Source organism: Micromesistius poutassou, assembly GCF_964030765.1.
Source record: "Micromesistius poutassou genome assembly, chromosome: 19".
Lineage (NCBI taxonomy): Eukaryota > Metazoa > Chordata > Actinopteri > Gadiformes > Gadidae > Micromesistius > Micromesistius poutassou.
This window is the reverse complement of record NC_140289.1, coordinates 9,584,536-9,606,205: the sequence shown is the minus strand read 5'-3', so window position 1 is coordinate 9,606,205 and position 21,670 is coordinate 9,584,536. Positions and strand designations below refer to the sequence as shown.

At 41.0% G+C, this 21,670-nt stretch overlaps 2 protein-coding genes across 3 annotated transcripts; one reads left to right on the top strand and one right to left on the bottom strand.

The window, feature by feature from the left end:
* The first annotated feature begins 5,789 nt into the window (after positions 1-5,789).
* Positions 5,790-6,612, top strand: ptrhd1 (peptidyl-tRNA hydrolase domain containing 1). Its single transcript, XM_084483791.1, has 2 exons — positions 5,790-6,059; positions 6,412-6,612. The coding sequence occupies exons 1-2, from the start codon at positions 5,850-5,852 to the stop codon at positions 6,580-6,582; spliced, it is 381 nt and encodes a 126-aa protein (XP_084339917.1). The 5' UTR covers positions 5,790-5,849; the 3' UTR covers positions 6,583-6,612.
* A 503-nt stretch (positions 6,613-7,115) lies between these two features.
* gopc (golgi-associated PDZ and coiled-coil motif containing) lies at positions 7,116-20,699 on the bottom strand. 2 transcript variants are annotated; one of them, XM_084483751.1, is made up of 9 exons: positions 20,229-20,699; positions 17,110-17,274; positions 14,575-14,598; positions 12,034-12,209; positions 11,096-11,261; positions 10,250-10,345; positions 9,567-9,731; positions 9,071-9,248; positions 7,116-8,041 (listed from the first exon to the last, which is right to left on the bottom strand). In XM_084483751.1, exons 1-9 carry the CDS (start codon positions 20,499-20,501, stop codon positions 7,968-7,970), a joined length of 1,317 nt encoding a protein of 438 aa, XP_084339877.1. In that variant the 5' UTR covers positions 20,502-20,699; the 3' UTR covers positions 7,116-7,967. The 2 variants fall into 2 exon arrangements, with proteins under 2 accessions (XP_084339877.1, XP_084339878.1); XM_084483752.1 differs by lacking the exon at positions 14,575-14,598.
* Positions 20,700-21,670: the final 971 nt, after the last annotated feature.

Here is a 21,670-nt window from a genome sequence, read left to right as displayed (position 1 = left end):
CAGCATTTGGCGCGAATGTTTAATTTGGCAAACTCGCACTCATTGGCACTAACGCATCCTTTTTATAAAGATGATGACACGTTGTTGTTTTTTTATATTATAAATAATAGAAAATATAATATAAAAAATAGCAATGAATGATGCAGAGGGAATTGCAGAAGCAATGAAAAAATATCATTAGGCCTACAGCCTTTATGCCGATGGCTGTACGGATATGGAGAACATCAGAATGTATTCACGTGTTTGAAGGCTCTTTGAAGCTGCAGCTGGGCGGGCAGTGGTGCTATTGCTTAAGCACTTTGAATCAATAGATTCAACTGGTGAAGACATATTTGATGATGAATGAATGATGTTGATTTGGAAATGAAGGATGTCAATACCATGGGAACACTGAGCCATGGGAATCACCTCTGCATAATCAGCATCAAGGCAACCTAGTGTCAATACAGAGGAACACAATCATTTGAGTAGAGTAGCAAGAGAATGGCAACTCTGCCTAACATTCAAATAGTCTGTGATACAGATGTGAGAAAGATTCTCAAGTTTGCACACACAAGATGGCTCTCTCCAGTGCATCAATCACCTTCTTCAACAGGGGAATCCCCTAACTGACTAGCCACTACCTGGCCCAGCTGAGAGGCCTAGGGCCAGGTCCTCCTCCACCAATGACCCTCCGTGTCGCTAGTCAGAATAGCAATGTAAGTATGATTCAGAAGAGCTTTGGCTACCACTGTCAATTTATTATGTTACGCATTTTATGATTCTGTAATAGAAATATCAACCAGACATCAGGTATTACTGGACTAGGCTTCATTTCTTGGGGCCATTGTGTGCAATCACCTACCTGGAGACATTTATCAGCTACCTGCTATGTTGGTGGTCAATACAGAACCGTCACATATAGCTGGTGCCCATAGAGTTTTAAGCCTGGAACGAAGCCAATCATCCATCAGGTTAATCATGACAATTAAACATTTGATTCTGGGCAAAAACTACTACTCATCCCATAAACCATCGTGAACTTTGTTGAAATGGATACAACCAAATAGTTCAGTGCGTTTCTTGCATCTTATAACCTTTGTCATTATTATATTATTTATATTGTTAATACAAGTTGGGTCATATATTCTTGGTCAAGGTTTTTTTATTATTTTTTAAAGCACAAATGTAAAATTGTACAGTACAAATATTCATTTGAAAGTCAAAGAGCACAAACTCCCACCACATCATCCCCTCCCACACACCCACCCAGTCCCCCCTTGACAAAACAGGCATACAAATACATCACAGACACACAAATCATAAGCACAGTGAATATGAACCTAAAACACCCCAAAAAAATTGGTGGTTAGCGGCATAACAGCCACAGTTATGGTGTGTTTGTGATAATGCCATAACAAGAGAGTCATAGAGGCTCCAAAGTGAAGGTTTGGAAGAGTTAACAGTTACAATTGAAAGGAATAGATATATGTCCTATAAATACTAGGCCAGTGTAGAAGGAGAATAGAAAACCAAATCATGGGAGTGTTTGTAAGTCAGTAAAGTATTGTATAAAAGGACGCCAGTGCTTGAAAAATCTACTTGTGTCCCCGCGTAGAGTGAATTTGATTTTCTCTAATTTTAAGAAAAACATGAGGTCTTTCAACCAGACAGATACAAGAGGGGGCTGTGGTGATTTCCAGTTAAATATAATTCTACGCCTAGCCAGTAGCATGGGTCTTGCTTAGAATGTGTGGGGTGGGTGAAACACCAAATATGGCTACAAGAGGGCATGGTTCCAAAGTGATTCCTAAAATTTCTGAGAGAATTTCCAGTAATGTTCAAGTTTGGGGCATGACGGATACATATGAGTCAAGTGGCAGGGTGTGTTCCTCCACACTTAACACAGATGTCCTCAGTGTCTGGGTATATTTTTGATAGCCTTGAACTTGACAGATGCATTCATTGAACAATTTTAAACTGAATCAGGCCCAAACGGGCACATGATGAAGAATTACGTATTCTGTTAATGGCTCTCTCCCAGAAATCTTCCTCAAATTGTACGCCCAGCTCCTGCTCCCAGGCAGCAGCACTTTTAGAGCACTGCTCTGTGTTAAACGACAGAAGACCTTGATAAATATGGGAAACAAGTGACCTCTGATTGGGTTGGAGTTTAAAGAGGTCTTCCCAGGCTGCCTAGGGGGTGGAGAGGGGAAGTCAGAAAAAGTCTTTAAGACACAATGCCTAATTTGAAAGTATCTAAATAAGTGTGTTGTGGGCAAGTCGTGTGAAGCCGATAGGTCTGTGAAGCTACCAAAAACTCTGCCTATGTATAAGTCATTGAACGTCTGTATGCCATTTCTCTCCCACAACCGGAATGCAGAGTCTAGAAAAGAAGGTGGGAAAAGATGATTGCGGGTTATTGGCATAAGAGTAGAGGGGGAGTATGATTTTAAATGGCGCCTGAATTGATACCAAATTTTCAGAGTTACAGACAATTTGGTTGTCTGTGTAACGAGAGGGAGATGTCGGAAGTGATGAGAAGAGAAGCAGGAAGAGAGGACGACCAGCGCCGTCATATAGGGGGGAAAGGTTATGACAATTATAAGGGCCCACAGCCCGCTAGGGCCCACACACAGCCCCCAGTAGCCTCTATGACAAAATGATTACGCATACACTGAACTAATATATATTCATATGAATGAATCTGAATTAAAACAAAGCCACAAATCATACAATATTCTAATATTAATAATTTCAATAATCCCCTTGGCCCCTTCTTAAAAAATGGTTTGGTCCACACCGCAGTTCGTTCTTCCCAGGGACGTGCACAGGAGTTTTGAGGGGCAGGTGCCGAATTGTTGAGGGGGGGGGGGGGGGGGGGGGGGGTAGAGGGGGGGGGGGTAGAAGGTGGCAATGAGGTAGAGGGGCCCACACCGATATTCTTTCAGGGGGCCCAGAATTCCTAGCAACTGCCCTGAGGACGACACACACAACCTCAACTCGAGTTGGCACCACAGGGGTTGGGCGTTATGTATCCATCAGAAATTTATGGATATTTGCTGCCCAGTAATAATACATACAATTTGGCAAAGACAGTCCTCCACTGAGTGAGCACTGCTGCAAGAGAGACTTCCTAATAGGAGTTTTTCCACTTTATATGAAGGAAATTACTGCTTGATTAATAGATTTAAAATATGATTTTGGCAAAAATAGGGGGATACATTGAAAAAGATATAGAAATTTTGGAAGAATGTTCATCTTAACTGCATTAATTTTACCAAGCATAGACAGGGGCAGATTATGCCGGGTCATATATTCTTTGTGTGTGTGTGTGTGTGTGTGTGTGTGTGTGTGTGTGTGTGTGTGTGTGTGTGTGTGTGTGTGTGTGTGTGTGTGTGTGTGTAGTGTTTAATATAGTGTACAGCACTGTCATCGACATGGTACATTCCTTCGTTCCTGACGGCAATCACCGCGTAATAACGTCACCCGTTGGGAATTCAGTCTCGTATATATTTATTTTTACTTTTATTTGTGAGGTCATTATGTTGTAGCTGACGTTTTCAGCATAAATGCATGAAAAATGTCTGATAAATAAAATTAACGTTATTTAATTTGTCCTTAACTTCAACATTCACATTAGGCATAAGAGCAGTGTGCGAATTATACCACATTCTCCGGGGGAGCTGTGGGGGGGACAGAAACATATAGATCCAACATAACATTGTTTTCAAGGTGGTGCCCGTCACCCAGGGAGGCGACCTCTGTGGGCCACGCCAGTGACATTAAGCAGAAGTGTATTTCCCCCTTGATTCCGTGTTCTTCATATGAATGTTAATGCCATGGTTAGGAGATCAATGGCATCAACTGAGACTCTGGGATGGTTTCCAGTTGAACCTTTGTGATTTTATGGTACCGACCCTATTATAACTTCTTTGCTGTAGTGTGACTGTTGTTTATCTATGTATTTGCTGTGTGCTGTGCAGGTGTGTCTTTATTCTATGATTTGACCTTGGCTGGTTGCGTAGGAGCTTGAGGGCCACAAGCTCATTGTGCTGGTGGTCATAACACTTGAGGACCTGTCCATAGACACCATACCCCAGAACACCAAGCACCTCATAGCGATAAGCAATGTGATCCCTTGAGACCTGTAGAAAATAGGTTATTGGTTATTTAAAAAAAATATAATTAGTGTTATTATAATTATCAAGTAAAAAATGACATTGACGTTACTTTTAATAATACAATGTCAGTTTCGTACACATGACACAATGTTATTGCATGGGTAAAATTACAAAATGTAAATTGTACTGCAAATGTATACTTTATAGTAATGAATGTACAAATGCACATTCATTGTAAAAGTATAAAGTATATATATTGCCAGAAACACTAAACTAACTGTGATGCATTAAACCTATTCCACAATCTACAAGGAAACAGAGAGGTATTCATTCTCCTGCTCAGTGCCTTGGGTATCTGCAAAGGCACTTCATTCACAAAGTTAAATTCTTTACATACAAAGCAAAACCGTCATAAAAATTGTCACCAACAGAAAGTTACCAGCTGATAGAAATACTGCTTATTGTCAAAGCCATGGTTGTTGTTCCTGGTATCTCTTGAGCCATGGATCTTCTTGGCAGCCAGACCAAGGAAGCAGATGTCATTGTAGCCTTTGATTTCCCCCTGCTCATATTTGGTCATGCAGTAACCAAAGGCCTCCAATGCCTCTGTACAGCAATATGGAGAAATAAAAAAATACAGAGCGAACATTAGAAGAACCGAGCCCAAGAAAGTATGTAGTACACACGCACACGCACACATTTAACAATCATTTAACACAGATTTATTCTGTCAACCTTTCCGCATTACACATAATAAAAAGAACTTTATGCAGCTCATTGCGTTGCGTCGTCAGAGAGATGACCTTTCGACCGTGGCCGTGAGTTTGTCTGTGTGTGTACAGTGTAATTGATTGATAATTGATTTCACTAAACCATTAAATCAGGGCTGGAGAAACGTTTAAAATGCTATTATACATTTATACAGAACAAACAACTACATAGTAGCAGTCAGGCCAGTGAATAATTGACAGGCACAATGTTTATTTATATGATTACCCTTGGTGTTGCAAATGTTGGAAAGAGAAGGAACAGGGGCTCAAAATCATCCTTAAAATGGCATATAATTCATGTCTCGCCCACGATAGAAGTCACGGGCTTCCTCTAGATGGCGCTGTAAGCTGGCCGTTTTAAAGCTTGCCTCGTGTACAAGTCAGTTAGTTAGTGTTTGAATTCAACATGATTGCGTTCAGAGGGACACATGAGACTGTCCTATAATGCCCCCCGCCCGCCTAACAAGAGACTTGAAAATGACTATTCTATGTCTATGTTACTAGTCTATGTTATTTCGCAATCCAAGGCAGAGATAGTTTGAGAGAGGTTAATTCCATAGAGAATGTCAACAATTAACGTGGGGTCTAGGCAAACCGGCCAAATCCTTCCAAAAAAAACCAAGAAGCGAGCAAATGAGCGAAAGACAGTGTGGGCAGTATGGGATTTAAAAAAAAAAAATTTTTTTTTAGCTCTACGGATTCTCCTGTAGTTGTGAGGACCAATACAGCGGTAAATAATTATATTACCCGGGGCGACCTGCGGGGGGCAGCATTGTGGCACCGCGAGCACGTAAAAGGAAAACAAAGAAGAAGAACACGCAGTGTTGCCAGATTGGTTCAGATTTCCCGCTAAATCTGGCAACACTGGCTGCAGCGTTCTGGCCCAATCTGGCAACACTGCATCCATGCTCTGGACTGTCCGGATATGATGATCCGAGAGCGAGTACCATAGAGGGTTCAACTCGAGAGGAGCATCATGGCCGTGACTGGACCTGAGACCGCTCGCCAGCTGGTCCAGTATGTGGTCGTGAGGTCGGACCTGCTCAGCGCGATGGCCTGGCCTCTCGGAGCGGTCATAACGCAGGCCTGTCACGCCGCCACGGCCGCCATCCACCTGAACTACAATGACAGTGACACACAGGAATATCTGGCCCAACTGGACACAATGCATAAAGTAGTTCTCCAGGTAATATAAATAAACATATGGCTTGATCAACGCATTCAGACGTTAATGCATACGTTGTTGTAATGTAATGTCAAACGATTTAGGTTGTTGGATGAATGTGTACAATACACAAAGATGAGGTCGTTGTGGTTGTGCCTATGTGCCGATGCACCAGGTGACTCGATGTTGCATGTTTTAGTCTTCAAATAACCACGTCAACCGAAGTAACGCATGTCAATTCCGCTGAGACAGCTTGGATGTGTGACAGAAATAGCTTGAGCAGTTTGGGGGGAAAAAAATCGTGGCCATTGAAAGTCGATCACTTGGGTTATTTAGGATACAAATAATGACGAGTCAACTGTTTACGTTCCAGGTGCCAGACCAGACGACCTTATCCACTCTATCGGAAAAACTCACAGAGAAGAATATTGCACATAAACTGTGGATCGAGCAGCCAGAGAACCTCCCGACCTGTCTGGCTCTGAAGCCCTACCCCAAAGAAGCTGTCCATTCTTTGTTGCGAAAGTTTAAACTTTTCAAATGATTTTTTTTTCAACATACAATAAAAAACCGAATTGAAGTGAGTCGTTTACTTTATTTAAACAGGAAAATAAATACACTATAGTGCCCATCCACAAATGTATAGGTCAGCTCCCATATATTTGAAGTCCCATATGCATCACATATGCAAAATAAATGACATGAAAGAGGCCTCTGAAGGGGGCCACTGTCTGCTAAACTGTCCGCTGACTGCTAAACTAGGTGCCTTCATAACATCCTGCTTTAGCACATATCAGGTACTCACTGGGACCTCTGGTTGTCCCTTTCCTTCTCCACACATTGGCCCTCACGAGGAAGGGCACAAGCATACCACGTTGTGTAGTTGGGTCCAATCGCGATGGTCAGAAATCGGAATGACCGGAGGCCTCGCAATCACCTCATCGGCTTTTCCGACCTTCTTCCACTGCTGTACATGTATTTTTCCTCCTTGTCCACTTGAAGATTGACTGTTAATAGTTCTGTAATAAGTGTAGTTCTGTGTGGGCCAAAATAAATACAGAACAGTACAGTCTGAAATATATTTTACTTGGGTTATTTTAAGGACATTTCACAGATTGCATCCCCCCCCCCTAAAAAAAAAAAAGTATCCATAAAAATATAAAGAGCCATCCAAAGATTATGCAAGAATGACATCCGATTGTCACTTTGTAGCCCGTCTCACCATTGAAGAATGATTAAATATCATACAAGTCTTACTATCAACTCTGGGTAACTGGCATACCACAAAAACAATGCCACATTATGTTCCAAGCTAATTGGGAGTTAAAAACTTTATTTTTCAACACTATTTTTTGTGAGTTCTGAAGGTAGCTATGCACACTTAAGATATTGCATACTACACACATACTTTAGGTTAGAAGACTCGACTTGGAGAGATAATACAACGTAGACCCTCAAACGGTTTCAGCCTTGCCTGTGTTCTTAAGGTAAGTAGAGTATAGGTGCACTACAGAGATTTAAACAACAGAAAAGGTTTGAAACAAATGTACAATTGCTTCCAAGAGCCTGCTTCTATATGAGCCATAACCACTTCGGCTCTTCCTCTCAGATGTATGCAGGTTTCCATAGAGACGTATATACAATATCAAAGTGGCAACAAGGATATATGACCATGCTTGGAATTCAGGTCAGTTTCGAAATCTTTTGAGTAAAGACTTATACTAAAAGATATAGGTCCAATATTCAGCTTGTACATAACAAATACTCTAATCACGAGGATCAAAATATAGCAACACTGTTCCGATTTCCTTTGCTCCAAGCTCATCACATTGGTCAGCAGTATTTCTGACCATTCCGTCATTCAGCCACTCCTTTCCTCATTGATCCTCTGGACATGATTCCCAGGCTTTAAAGTTCACTCAGTGTCCTCTAGGAAGAGCTGTCTGTCGACTCAGCGGCCTTGGAAGCGGTCTCCTCTGAAGGCTTCTCATTCACTGCAGAAGCTGTGTGCGGAGGAAATGGGAGATAAAATATGATTAATATCGCTTGATGACTAAGAACTTCTCATTTATGTGTCAATAACACCAAACGGTTGGCCAATGTAGTTTGCCAACAAAGAACTGCATCCAAAGGCCACAAATGGTTATGGCTAACTATGCCAAAGTTGCCTTTTGTTTGGGCAGTGTGCAGGCAAGCGCCTCAAGACCTAAGATGCAGCCACTTGTTTTTGGTGAATCTAGTCTTCATTATACAGATTGAAGAATACTGAAATCTGTCAAAACCATTGGTCATAAAAAGTGCAAGAAGCAAAGTCTCCAGACTTTAAGTCAAGGGAAAATGGTTTGATTTGTAGGACACATTAGCCAAAGAAGAGAATGACTGGTAGTATCAAATACACATTGGTTAAATGTTGAATGTTGAAGTGACAACCCTAGAACTCAATGATTACGGTCCAAAACACGTTAAGAATAATGTGCAAATGCAAATCAATTAGTGCAATGTGCTTACATGCGCTCTAGTGATGCGTAATTGTTACCTATAAAAGTCTGGTATTCCAGAAGGGCAAGATGTTTTTAGGGACTAGCAATACCCTAATACATTATTCATCCTTTAGTATCCATTATTATTGATAGGCCAGCTAACATGTTTTCTCTCTCTGGTAGGTTAAGTCAAGGGCTGGGTAATTATTCATAATTATCAATATTTTCATCTTTGAATGCGATTGCATCATCATGAAATGAAGATATCGATTTGCCTTCATACTGTACCCAGTTTCATAGTCTAAACTGAATTTGTGAGAAGATATTCCATTAAAATGATCAGAATATGCGGTTTGAAACCAAGGTAAAGTACCCGTAGTCTCATACCATACTTTAAGTTCCTTAAACTTCAATGTAATGAGGTCTCAGTTAGACTGTTGACAATGAACATTTAATTGATGAGCATATTTGGATATTCATTGTGATAATATATCGTTCCATATGGTCCCGGCCTTAGACACACTCCACTGAGCGAGTTGCTCTGAGCCTCACCCCGCGGTGACGACGGCTCGGTGTGAGTGCTGTTGCAGTGTGTCGCCGCGTTCCCGTCCTCCAGCTCGTCCAGGTACAGCCGGTAGCGGTGTCCGCTCTCGTCCTCGTACTCTACGTTCTCGTCGTCGCTGTCCACCTCGGGGGCCACGTACACGACCTCAAACTCAATCTCTCCTCGCTGAGGGCGCAACGGAAAAGCACACACACACGCACGTCTAAATGGGAGAACGAATAGCAACGACACGGCCGTACAAACGCGTGATAAAGTGACAGTACGGTATCAAGACCGACATGCGCTGGCTTTCTGGACACCGTGGAAAGCACTTGACCGTTGTAACACTACACAAGAAAATGATGCATTGCTTGTTCAATGTAGTAGCCATGCATTACTAAAGGTTTTTAAATGATTTGTCTTCACCCAAGTCCCGGTTCAGAGTCAGTGTCAGACCGCGGAGGGTCACGTCAGTGTACAGCGCGTCGGCTGCTGTGCTCTTACCTGCTGTGACAGTATGGTGACGGCCTCCTTGTGCTTTGCGTCCCTCAGGTTGATGCTGTTGACGGCCAGGACGGCGTCCCCCACGTGCAGCCCCCTGCAACGCTCGGCCGGCTGCCCGGGGTGGATCTCCGAGATCAGGATGGGCACGCCGTGCTCTTTACCACCCTGGTGAGAGTTCACCGCCACGCAGTCACAAGGTTAACTCAGGCCAGCCACACACACACACACATACACATACACACACACACTCCAAGTCTCACGCACACACACTCAAGACTCACACACCTCACAACTATGTTGCGGTGCGATGATGTCTCAGGATGCTCTGTTACACCACTAATTCATATGCTATGTTAATTTTGTGAATCCTAGCCCAGTCTGGAGCCCAAAATAATTTTGTTGATTCATTGCAAATGGTTCTGCCGTAATCTGGCTGGAATGAAACATTTTGGGGTGTGGTAGAGATGAACGTTCCACAGTATAACTCACTCTGACTTAAATTCATTAGAATAGACTTACTTTGGACAAGAGAATATTCAATTTTCAAAGATGTTTATTTAGCTTTTTCAAAATGTATTTTGGAAGATTTATTGGAGTTACAGAAAAGGTATCCTCCCATGGTATTTGGCTTTCTAGAGAACTGAAATATAAGCAGAGTTGAATATGTTCTACAAGATTCTTACCGTGATAGAAATTCCCAGTCCTTCGTTGTCGTCTTTGGCCAGCACCACTTTCCGAATAGGCCCCACACCTTGAGTCTTTTTCAACATGTCTGACTCCTACAATAAATGGCAAATGTATCCAAGATCATTCCTCTAAATAAGTCAAATGGGCGATACAAGAGAATACTTTAAACAACTTTGTTGTTTTGGATTTACCCAGACTTTCAATGCTTTTCATTGCAATTAAATACATTTCTTATGCTTTGTGATTAATCCCTTCTTTAAAATTCCATCAATAAAATGGCGAAATTTAGAAAAGTACAGTTTACACCTAAAGTCCCTGGTCACCCAAATCCATAATGAGGTTCAAATTAGGATTGTTTTAGTGTTGTGTATAGTCAGTATCTGTAGATACATGCATATAAAATAGCCTATATCCGTAACTGGATGTTTTAAAGGGAGGATTTCTACAATTAGGAGTGACCTCACACTTAATTGACCAATGGTGTGTGATAATCATAAGCCTGACCAATCAAAAAAACTTTAGCCTACCTGTCCAGTACCCTTTACAACACAGAGGCATCATCTTAGGATGCAGACAGTTGTCAGTCATAAGTTAACAATACTATAGTGACAAATGGTGTTGAAATAAAATGAACACAATTTTTTCGAATTCTCCTTCCTGGTTGTTAGGGTGACACATTCAGCACCGCTGTCATAAATAGGCAGCCTGCTTCGTGTGTGTATTTGTAAAACTGTTAAAAACGTTTGGATTTGAATGACCAGAGACTTGAGGGCTCAAAATACAGATTTAGTTGCATGCATAATTATCTGCTCCATCAATCATTTCCCCCGTTGTAGACTCACATGGCCCACTGGAGACGCTAGTGTCTTCTTGGGATCATTGCGCCCCCTACAGGCTCTGATGACCGTCTTGTGGCGGTGCAGATGGATCTCTGCTTCTAGCTGGTTCCACAGCTTGTCGTGGGCAGGCCCCTTCATGTCCCGACCCAGGAGCTGAATTTGCTGCACTCTAATAGATCACATCACCCATCAGAAATGTCACGGCACTGCCCAGAACATGCCTGTAAATATTTGTGCAAATAAATGAGTTGACTCTAATAAATAATGTGTTTACTGCAACTTTGTTAGTTTTTAACATAATTTAACACAATATTACATTACACTAGGGTGTGGGTGTGTTTTACTGTTGTTCTCGGCCCTGCAGACGTGAGGCTCCAAGGTTTTTACCGCATCACTGCCGTGCCAATAATAATGGTAAAGCATGGCCTTGTTCAATATTGATTAAATGGCCAATCATATGGTCTTATGGTACATGTGTGTAGTGCCATTTCAGAACAGATTTTGCGTTGCGGACTGAAACCGGAAGGTCTCAAGCTTCGATTTAATCATATAGTGCAAGAGGATGAACAAGCTCTGGAATTGCAACCGGATTATAATCAAACCGGTTAGATATTTTCACTGTTGGTCTTGTAGTGTTAGTGGTACAACTAACACTACCATACCAACTAGGCTAGTGAAACTAATTAATTTCACTGGCCAATGACGGTTTGATGCAGTGGCTAGCGTAGAGCTTTACATTTTAATCTGTTCAAAACCGAAGTTAGCTTGAGGTTAAAGCCAGTGCAGGCATGTGTCCTAACGATGTGACACAACCATACACCAGAAGTAAGCACAAACACATTTTTGCACGTAATTCAACTACGGGCAGAACAATTTGGACTAGAGAGCACATTTTTACATTTTATGTAAATTTATAAACATATCATGTTGAGATGTCTTACCTTCCAGCCAGTTCCTTGTCAAGATATTTTGCTGCCAGTCTTGCGCCGTACACTTCTGCTTGCAGTACTGCAATGTGCCTGCGGAGGGCTTCGTTCTCCTTCTTGTGCTGTCGCACCTCGGAGTCCAGTTTCACCTCCCTCAGCTTATCCTTTCTGCTGGCCACCAGCTCCCGTTCCTGTCACATACCACAAGAGAGATGATCTGTAGAGTATCCGTTTGTGAACCAACGCTAAAGGGCTTGTAAAGCACAACAAAAACAAAACAATTAAAACACATTTGTAAAACAAAATTAAAATATGGACTTTACTATTTTAACACACAAACACAGCGTGCCGCAGCCATAGAAGCAAGCAGACTAACGAATCAACTGAGATTGTTCTAGATTCTACATGCCCTAAGAGGCCTTTTCCTCTTTCAAGAAAAGCTCCCTGACAAGAGAGAGCCTTGCTTAAACACGGGAATATCATAGGAGTTTGAAAGGAGACAACTTAGAGCCCAGAAGGATTTCAGGACAGATGCTACATGAGCTGGTTTATAGTTTGCACACAATTGATGAATGCTGCAATTTTGCAAACGTATACATAAGGTCATCAACTGAAAGTAGAATAATTGTGCTGTATCAAAATATGTTGCGCTCAGCTCATCTTGTACCCCAGTTTGTTCAGTGTCCTCAACCTCTCTCCAATATTGTACATTTGTACTGTAGTACCCATTTTAAACGCTTGGTGTAGGTGTAGATATTGTACCTTTAGAATGATATATCATCTGTTGCTCTGGTCAACTGCTAACAACAATAAGCATTGGCTGTGGGAATTGGTTTGGGTGTATATTAATACATTTTTGCATCCAAGTGAATTTAAATGCCAGGAGTATAAATAATGCAATTCAAAGCCGGACTCCCTCCACAATATATGCTTATACATTGTAGCAAGGATTTCAGTAGCCACGTGCAAAATATTTCACTTGTCCTAAAGATCGATGATGTTTATCATACATACAGTTCTACCAAATTGGTGGAAATTGCAGTTCCCCACTAAATATAAATGTTCTGACTTTTTTGCAATAAAATCTTTGAATAGAGTAGTAGAACAGGTCCCTTCTTCTCATAATAGATTTTGGCAAAAATATGTGCCATGAAATGATTTTGGCTACTGCCAAATAATTTTCTTTGTAGAAAACAAATCCTGTTCATTATTATATTAACAACAGACATTAAGATCTCCCCAACATCCTATTGGAAACCAGTACAAGCATTCTGTTTCTCTCAAAATGGAGCCGCTTTGGACTCAGTTAATGTATTCTACTTTAGATCGAAGACCCTAACCAACGATTGTTTATAGCAGTGTTTTCAAAACTCTTTATGGGGACCCACTTTTGGAAATAATAAACCGTCACGACCCGATTCACAATAGGTATTTTGCAAGAAGAGCACAATTGCATGTTACAACAATCCTGGCCCTTATCACTGCCATTTCTCCATCACTTCATATTAGGCCTTATATCAATGGGTGATCCCCCATGATGATATAATCTTATGCACATGGTAAATTAATATAAATGAGAACAACTATACGCATTTAGGTAGTAATAAGGCTCACATATCTTAATCACAGTAAAAATTGTATACCCAACACCTTATAAATAATTTATATTAGGTGTAAATATACTTGCTCGTCAGTCTAACAATATAGGACTACACGTTTAAATATATTTATAAATATTTTCATTTAGTCAACAGCTGCTCATATCATTTGTACAATAAACAGAAATCAGTCTATAGCAGCCTTTAATATTGGATTAATCTTAGTAAAAGTGCTGCTCTGATAATTAATATATCAAAACCAAGCCGATTCCTTTTTCTCCCTTTTTTGTAGACCTAGGTTTGAATGCAGTGATAGATTAGAGAGCTTTTTATGCATCACTCACCTTCAAATAGTTACGGCGACAAAATTAAATACAAATAATTTTTCATTTACAAAGATATTGTATGGTCTGCATTGTGCAATCTCAACTCGGCTTGGCTTGATCTTAATCTAGGGCCAAAGCAGACGTGATTCTTAAAATGCTTCCAATTTTGACACTAACCACTATGTAATACATTTGGAATACAAAAAAAAGGTGCTGTAGTTAAAATTCAATAGTTCTAAAGAGAGCACGAGAAAGAGTGGAAGAAAGCAAGACCTTTAAAACTAGACGACCCCTGCCAAAAAGCCCCCTCCCTCTCAGCTTCTTCTCATGCACGTCTCCGTCATTAGAAGGGTTTCATTTCCCGCACCTGTGAGTAACAGGCAATCAGGGAAGACATGCCCTGATAGGTCAGAAATTGGCCGGGAGTGGTCTAAAAATTGTCTCATGAGGAGCAAGGCTAGGTCTGCCAGAAACATATTCTCACGCGTTTCACTCACTAAAAGCTGACTGGCAATGCCATTTCTAATAAATAAGACTACAAATAACAGCTCATAAATCTTACACACAGCACATTTGATAGAACATTCCTCTGCCCCTACTTTAGTATTACCGGAATACAGGAGTAGACTTACCATGTTGTCCACTGTGGATGGGGGCTTCAAGCAAAATAATTCAAACAGAAAAGGCAGAAGAGCAAGGAGATTAGGATAATGTAAATCATAGGCAAGCATAGATTAAAATAGAGGGTATGCAGCATTTAGATAAGGCAATGGGTATCATATAGCATACACTTTTATCCAAAGATACAAACAATAAGCATGGCACCAGTATGAAACCAACTTCACAATGCAGTCTTGGTTAACAAAGCCATCTTTTTTCCATATCACTTGTTTAAAAAAAGGTTGAAAAGCTACCTAGACACGGTGGTGATGGTGAGCTGGATGGAAGATTCTAATTAATTATCTAGTGCCTGGTGTGTTACCGGCCTGTTTAGCAGTCTTTGCAGAGGGCAGAATAGTTAATTAAATGCCCATGTATCCTACACTTGCAGGACTGGTATTAACATATTTTTATCATGATATGCAAGCATATGGTTCCATAACATATAATCTTTTTTTTATATAATCTTTATTCCTCTGTTTAAACAAGCTAAGTGACGATCTTGCTCAAATCCAGATTCATCAACTAAATTTATCAAAGTTAAATGTGTTGCTCCCATTATTGTTTCGTCTACTTGAAAAGCTGGTTACTGTCACTTGGGTGTGTACAATTTCATCTCAAATACTTAAATGTAACTAACTAAATGTAACTAAGTATGTGGTTGCTTAAAGCTAGGCAATTTACTTCAGAAGCATTTTGTCCTATTTGAGGAACATATAATCAGGTACCTGTGGTTGTTGCAGGCCTGTCATAAGTCTGTCAAATCATTTCATTCTGCCTGAAGGTAATTATTTGATGGCTAACCTGTCTGTCACGTACCTACCTGGATACCTGCCCCCACTCTGCCTGTGCACTAACTTTGCATGATCCTATTCTTAAACAAGGCTAAGCAGACTTATTGCTAAAGTAAACAAGCTAGTCACCTGTTATGAGGGAGCGACGCTGGTGATTATGAACGTTTTATGAGGGAATAATTGCATGATTTCACAAGAGAAATTTGAGAGCAAGATTGAAATGTTGTGTAGTCTGATCCTGAATAGGACACACAGCCTTTAACTCATGGAGGAGCCACTTCAAATTATCATTAAACTAAAAAGGTGGTTTGTTCATTGTGCAAAGTTTCAATCAAATTGCCCAGCAGCATTCGCACTTAAGAACATGTGAAGGAAACTCACACACACACTATTCTTGATGAAGGATCGCTAATTATTATTTATTTATCCTCCTCATCGTCATCCGCTTATCCGGGGTCGGGTCGCGGGGGCAGCAGCTCAAGCAGCTCAAGCAGGGGGCCCCAGACTTCCCTTTCCCGGGCCACATTGACTAGCTCTGACGGGGGGATCCCGAGGCGTTCCCAGGCCAGTGTTGAGATATAATCTCTCCACCTAGTCCTGGGTCTTCCCCAGGGTCTCCTCCCCACTGGTCGTGCCTGGAACACCTCTCAAGGGAGGCGTCCAGTGGGCATCCTTACCAGATGCCCGAACCACCTCAACTGACTCCTTTCTAAGCAGAGGAGCAGCGGCTCTAATCCGAGTTCCTCCCGGATGACTGAACTTCTCACCCTATCCCTAAGGGAGAAGCCAGCCACCCTCCTGAGAAAACTAATCTCGGCCGCTTGTATCCGTGATCTCGTCCTTTCGGTCATTACCTATCCCTCATGACCATAGGTGAGGATAGGAACGAAGATCGACCGGTAGATCGAGAGCTTTGCCTTGCGGCTCAGCTCTCTTTTCGTCACAACAGTGTGGTAAAGCGAACGCAATACCGCCCCCGCTGCTCCGATTCTCCGGCCAATCTCACGCTCCATTGTACCCTCACTCGCGAACAAGACCCCGAGGTACTTGAACTCCTTCACTTGGGCTAAGGACTCATTTCCTACCCGGAGAGGAAGAGTCATGGCCTCAGATTTAGTGGTGCTGATCCTCATCCCAGCTGCTTCACACTCGGCTATTTATTTATTTTAAACATTGTAACTGGTGTCTATTACCAAATTACTGGGTATGGCTTTGATATACTTTGCCCTCATTGAATGATATATATTTTGTGATCTAATTTCCCCCCCATGATTTTATGATGGAATAATTGCTCAATTTGACACTCAAGCTCCAAGTTTGAGTGGCTGAGAGCGCCACCATTTAAAAAACAACCTAAGTCGAAAAAAGCATGAAAACACATTTGCACTAGCAGCAAATAAGTAGCATATAAAAAGGGCATGAAATTAATTTAAACAAATCAGAACTAAACAATTATTAGAGAATCATAAAAAGAATCATAAGAAAACAATTCAAATCAAAGATTATTATTTAGGTACAAGGGTTGTTTTTCCCCATCACTAGACTGTGGATCAAATATTACTCAATATTATAATTCCTATGTGGGGTTTTTTCGGCATTAGAGTTACTTTTTAACCAGATAGAAGATGTTATTGTAAGTGGTGCAAGTGAGTAAGTGGTGTTTCTCAAATTCTTTAACTCAGTGAGACATGTTTTAAATTCTGTCGTGCCTACCAGCTTCTCTTTGATGGAGTCCGAGTCTTCGGTCGTCCCCTGCTTGACATGGAGCTGCAGCTGGAGGGCGTGGAGCTGGAGAAGCTGGTCATGGACCTCCCGCTCCACCACGGCCCGCTCTGCCTGCTCATCAGTCAGCTCAGAACGCAGGTCTACCAGCTGAGCCTGCAGAAGGGCAGGACATGCATAAAGGTCAACAACAACAACAACAACAACCAGTGAAGGCCTGCATTAATTAAACATAAAATTGGATGCAGCCATAACCTTGTAGAATAATGATTATCCTGTGCAATACATTCAAGTTAACTAGTTGAATAAATAAATAACTAGGTTTTCTTCAATGTATAACATACTTTAGTTCATAGTAATGGGCTTTTTAAAGGACGGGGGAACTCTCCTGAGTTCACCGAAGCATCCGTTACCAATATATTTTAAGTTATTTAAAATGTGTAGATATTTCCAATAAATCATTAAACTATCATTCTGATGAATGATCAATACAGAGAATGATAAAACAGTATACGGATGAAACTGAAACGAAGCAAAACCCATAATTTTCATATCAAAGCCAGTCTCAAGCAGTGAAATCCAATTAAGAGCCAATTAAATGAACTCTTACCCAATTGTGAGAAAAAGCTCACGGCTAAAGAGGAAATCAAAAGCTTAAAAGATATCTAAACAAATGAAAAGCATGCAAAGTCAATAATCAGCCTCCAACCCCTTGCTCAGAAGCTGGCGTTCTAGCATGACATCATTCAACTGCTCTAACCTTAGGCTTGACCATATATGGCACATGTTTCTCTATTCAAGAAACCCAATACATCTGTTGTTTATCCCAAGGCGAGCGCCAGGGCATCAAGAAAACCAGCTTATCTTGACTTGGGTAACACAACGCTTGTGACACCATTGGCATTCATGCTCCTACAAGACAGCTCCTACGAACAATGCTTCTTACAGAGGTTCTGTTCTTCAGCACACATTTGATCAAATCAATGACTTGATTCAGCAATTCAGAAAAATAAATATTGGGTAGCAAATCATTTATTAATTAAGTGTATATTTAAGAGATTGGAGAAAGCAGAAGAGAGCAGAAGAATTCGAAAATTAAACTACCAAAATATCCTCCCTCTGAATCTGTGATTGGCATTGGCAGATGGACTCTGTTAACCAATCACAGAATACACGCCCTTATTGGTCAGATATTAAACAGATCTCAGATTAATTACAAGTAGAAGTAATTACACTCTAATTAAATCTTAATTCTTGTTGACCGCACCTTTAAATGACAACCTTTGAATGTTTAGATTATCTGTATTGTATTGTCTTGTCCAAACCATGGCTAAGACTAGAAGAGTGGATTATAGTGTATAGAGGCCTTTTAAATGGAAATTCCTCCATATTTAAATGATGCATTTGTCTAAAACAAGCATGCATCATTTCAGCAATCCAAGACAAAACTATCAATCTTTTCCTTTATATAAAGTAAAAACCATTGATCAATTAATTCAGAATTATGTTACCCCATCCAGCTTGAACCAATATGACGGCTAAGGTGGAAATTGTCATCTTTTACACAGTTTAAGTTTGTACTTTGTACGTTGCTACCATATAGCTCTTCTAGCAGACCTTTGAAATCATGCGTTTGTCCAACTCCCTTGGTACATTGTTTCATGGTTGTTCAATATTGTTATATTATGTTTATTTAACCGGGTTAGTCTGATTAAACATCTTTTACAAGAGACACCGGGCCAAAACTGCATACAACCAAACACAATAAACCATAGAATAAAACACCATGAAATGTAGACACCACACAGTAGCAAATCCTCTTGCAGGGAGGTAGAAAGTTTGCCCTGCATCAGTTTCAAACACAGATAAAAACCATTGACAAGCTCCTTCATTCTCATTTTGTTTTAAAGCTCATTCAATGATGGGGGGCCTAAAGACAGAATGGCATTCTTGCGAAATGTCCCCGATATTCTAAGGGACTTGGTAAAACATCCAAGCAGAAACTATAGGCTGGATGCACCGGGCCGGGACACCAGGGTTAGCGACTATTGGGATGGGATTTTTAGTGACAAGAGAGTAAGGACCTCTGTTTAACATCTCATCAAAAAGAGGGCACTCTTGCAAAGGGTAGAGTCACCTTCTCCATTCTGAGGCTTTGGACATATTACATTAGCCAGAGGAATGGACACCCCCTATGGCCCTCCTACACTAGATGGTCTCCCATCAAAAGATGGACCAGGCCAGCCCTGCTTAGCTTTGAGAAAACCCGACAGTGCTAGGCTGGCAGTCATGGAGCTGGAAGGTGCACTAGTCATCCACCTTCAAACTTTGTAAATAGTTAATGTTGTGAATCAATCAGACCATAGCCATCGGATTGAATAAATAATAAAATAAAAATCGGATTAATTTAAGTATCATCTGCATATTTGAGGCAGGATGTATTGTTGCGACCCAAGAATTAATCCTTGGTAATCCCAAATATCGTTTTTTGTTCTTCATGTATACAGTAACCAATTGAGTTATACAGTTACCAATTGAAGTGTAGGTAATTGTGTGTGTATTTAAGGTAGGACTTTAACCAATTTAGTGCTGTACCAGATAGCTCTACCAAATTGTCTAGCATGTCAGTCAATATGCTATGATCCACCCTATCAGATGGAGACACTGAGATCCGATGACACTCCAACTGAGATTTTCTAAGAGTCCGTTTTCAGGCTTGGGCAAGGCTGACAATATGATCCAACCAAGCTCTGAGGGACTAGGGGTATTTCTCAGATCAAGCAGTTCAGCCTGAAAAACAGGCCTGGTTAATGAGCCAGTGTGTCTCTGGAATTTCCTACTCAGCAGGGCAATGAAGCCGAACACATATTAAGCATATCTCATGTGTCATGAAATAATACAATTATGTGATGGCCAACATTTGCCTGTGGAGATGGTTCGAATATGTTTGATGGTTGATATTAATACTTTAAGTTAGCCTGTTGAATTAATTTCCCTGCATGTTGGATACCTAGCCAGTAACGTTATATGTTAAGGTAGGTCAGAGGTGATAACCTTTGCTGGACATCGAAACGTCATATCAATAAATATATGAATACAAGCGAACATACCTCTAGCTTGTGGTTGAGTTGGAAAATGGTCTGGGCTTTGTGACAGAGCTGAGCAAAACATGAGCTCAGGCTCGTCATCTTCTGCCGACCTTCATAGGTGATGTCGGACTGGTCGGGGTCGATCTCGCCCAGGAGTAGATCCACGTCCACGAACGCCTTGTCGAACTCCTTCTCCAACACCTCCAGCCACCGGAACATGGACATGCCGGGGCTAGGGCCGATCAGGGCAGTGCTCTGGGCCGATGGAGAGCCGCAGCCGGGGGAAGCGGACATTTCCGATCACAGGAACAGCTAGGGTGACTAAGACGTCCGCTCAGACAGCTCGCTTATCCAAACGACGGCTACTTCCTGACGAGATACAACAAATGAGTTGTGTATTTCGTAGTATAACATTAAGTGTCAGTCTGGATTTGACGGACTCGAGTTAAGATCTAGGTAAGGCCTGGGAGGAACCGACACAGTTGCAGCTTCCTTGATCGGTCCCTTCTTGTTCTTCCTACTGCCCTCTGAGTGTACGTCTCGGCGTCATGGGGGCATTACCGCCCTCTTCTGTTTCGGGGTGGGAGTACGATGATAAATAAAAGGCTTCATTTTGTTATTTGATGGCTGAAATCTTATAAAACCCCGTGCCACTTCCTCCCTCCTCTTGACCTTTGGAAGAGTGAATTAAAGTCTTAGTTTATTTATTTTACACCAATGTGGGGGAATTAGGAATTAGGATTACTCTGATCCATTAGGTAAAAGTTCAAATAGCTTGACTCAGAATTACTATAGTAAAGGTGTAGGCCTACGTAGCGTATTGACATTTGTATTTTAAAATGGCTATTTGAGAACATAGGTATCTACAATTGTAGGGATCGAAAGATTATCCAATATGAATATACAGTTAGGTCTGAAAATATTTTTACAGTGACACTTTCCATAATTTTGGCTCTGTACACCAAAGGATTTGAAATGAAAAAAATCAAGATGTAATTGAAGTGCAGAGTTTCAACTTTAATTCAAGGGGTTGAACAAAAATATCGTATGAAAGGTTTAGAAATGTCATTTGACAAATTAAGATAAAATGTTAATTTTTAAAACTGTCTAGAATCATTTGCAATGAATGTAGGCAATGTACCTGTTGCTGGGTTAAAATGAAAATGAAATGCTGGGTTTCCTCCTTTGTGATGCTTTGCCAGGCCTTTACTGCAGCCGTCATCAGTTTGTTTGTGGGTCTTTCTGCCTTTCATTTTGTCTTCAGCAAGTGAAAATAATGCTTAATGATCAAGTTAAGATCAGGAGATTGACTGCCATTGAAGAATATTCCACTTCTTTGCCATAAAAAAAACATGTTGCTTTCGTAGTATGTTTTGGGTCATTGTCCATCTGTACTGTGAAGCACCATCCAATCAACTTTGCAGAATTTGGTCAAATCGGAGCCGACAGTATATCCTTAAAAC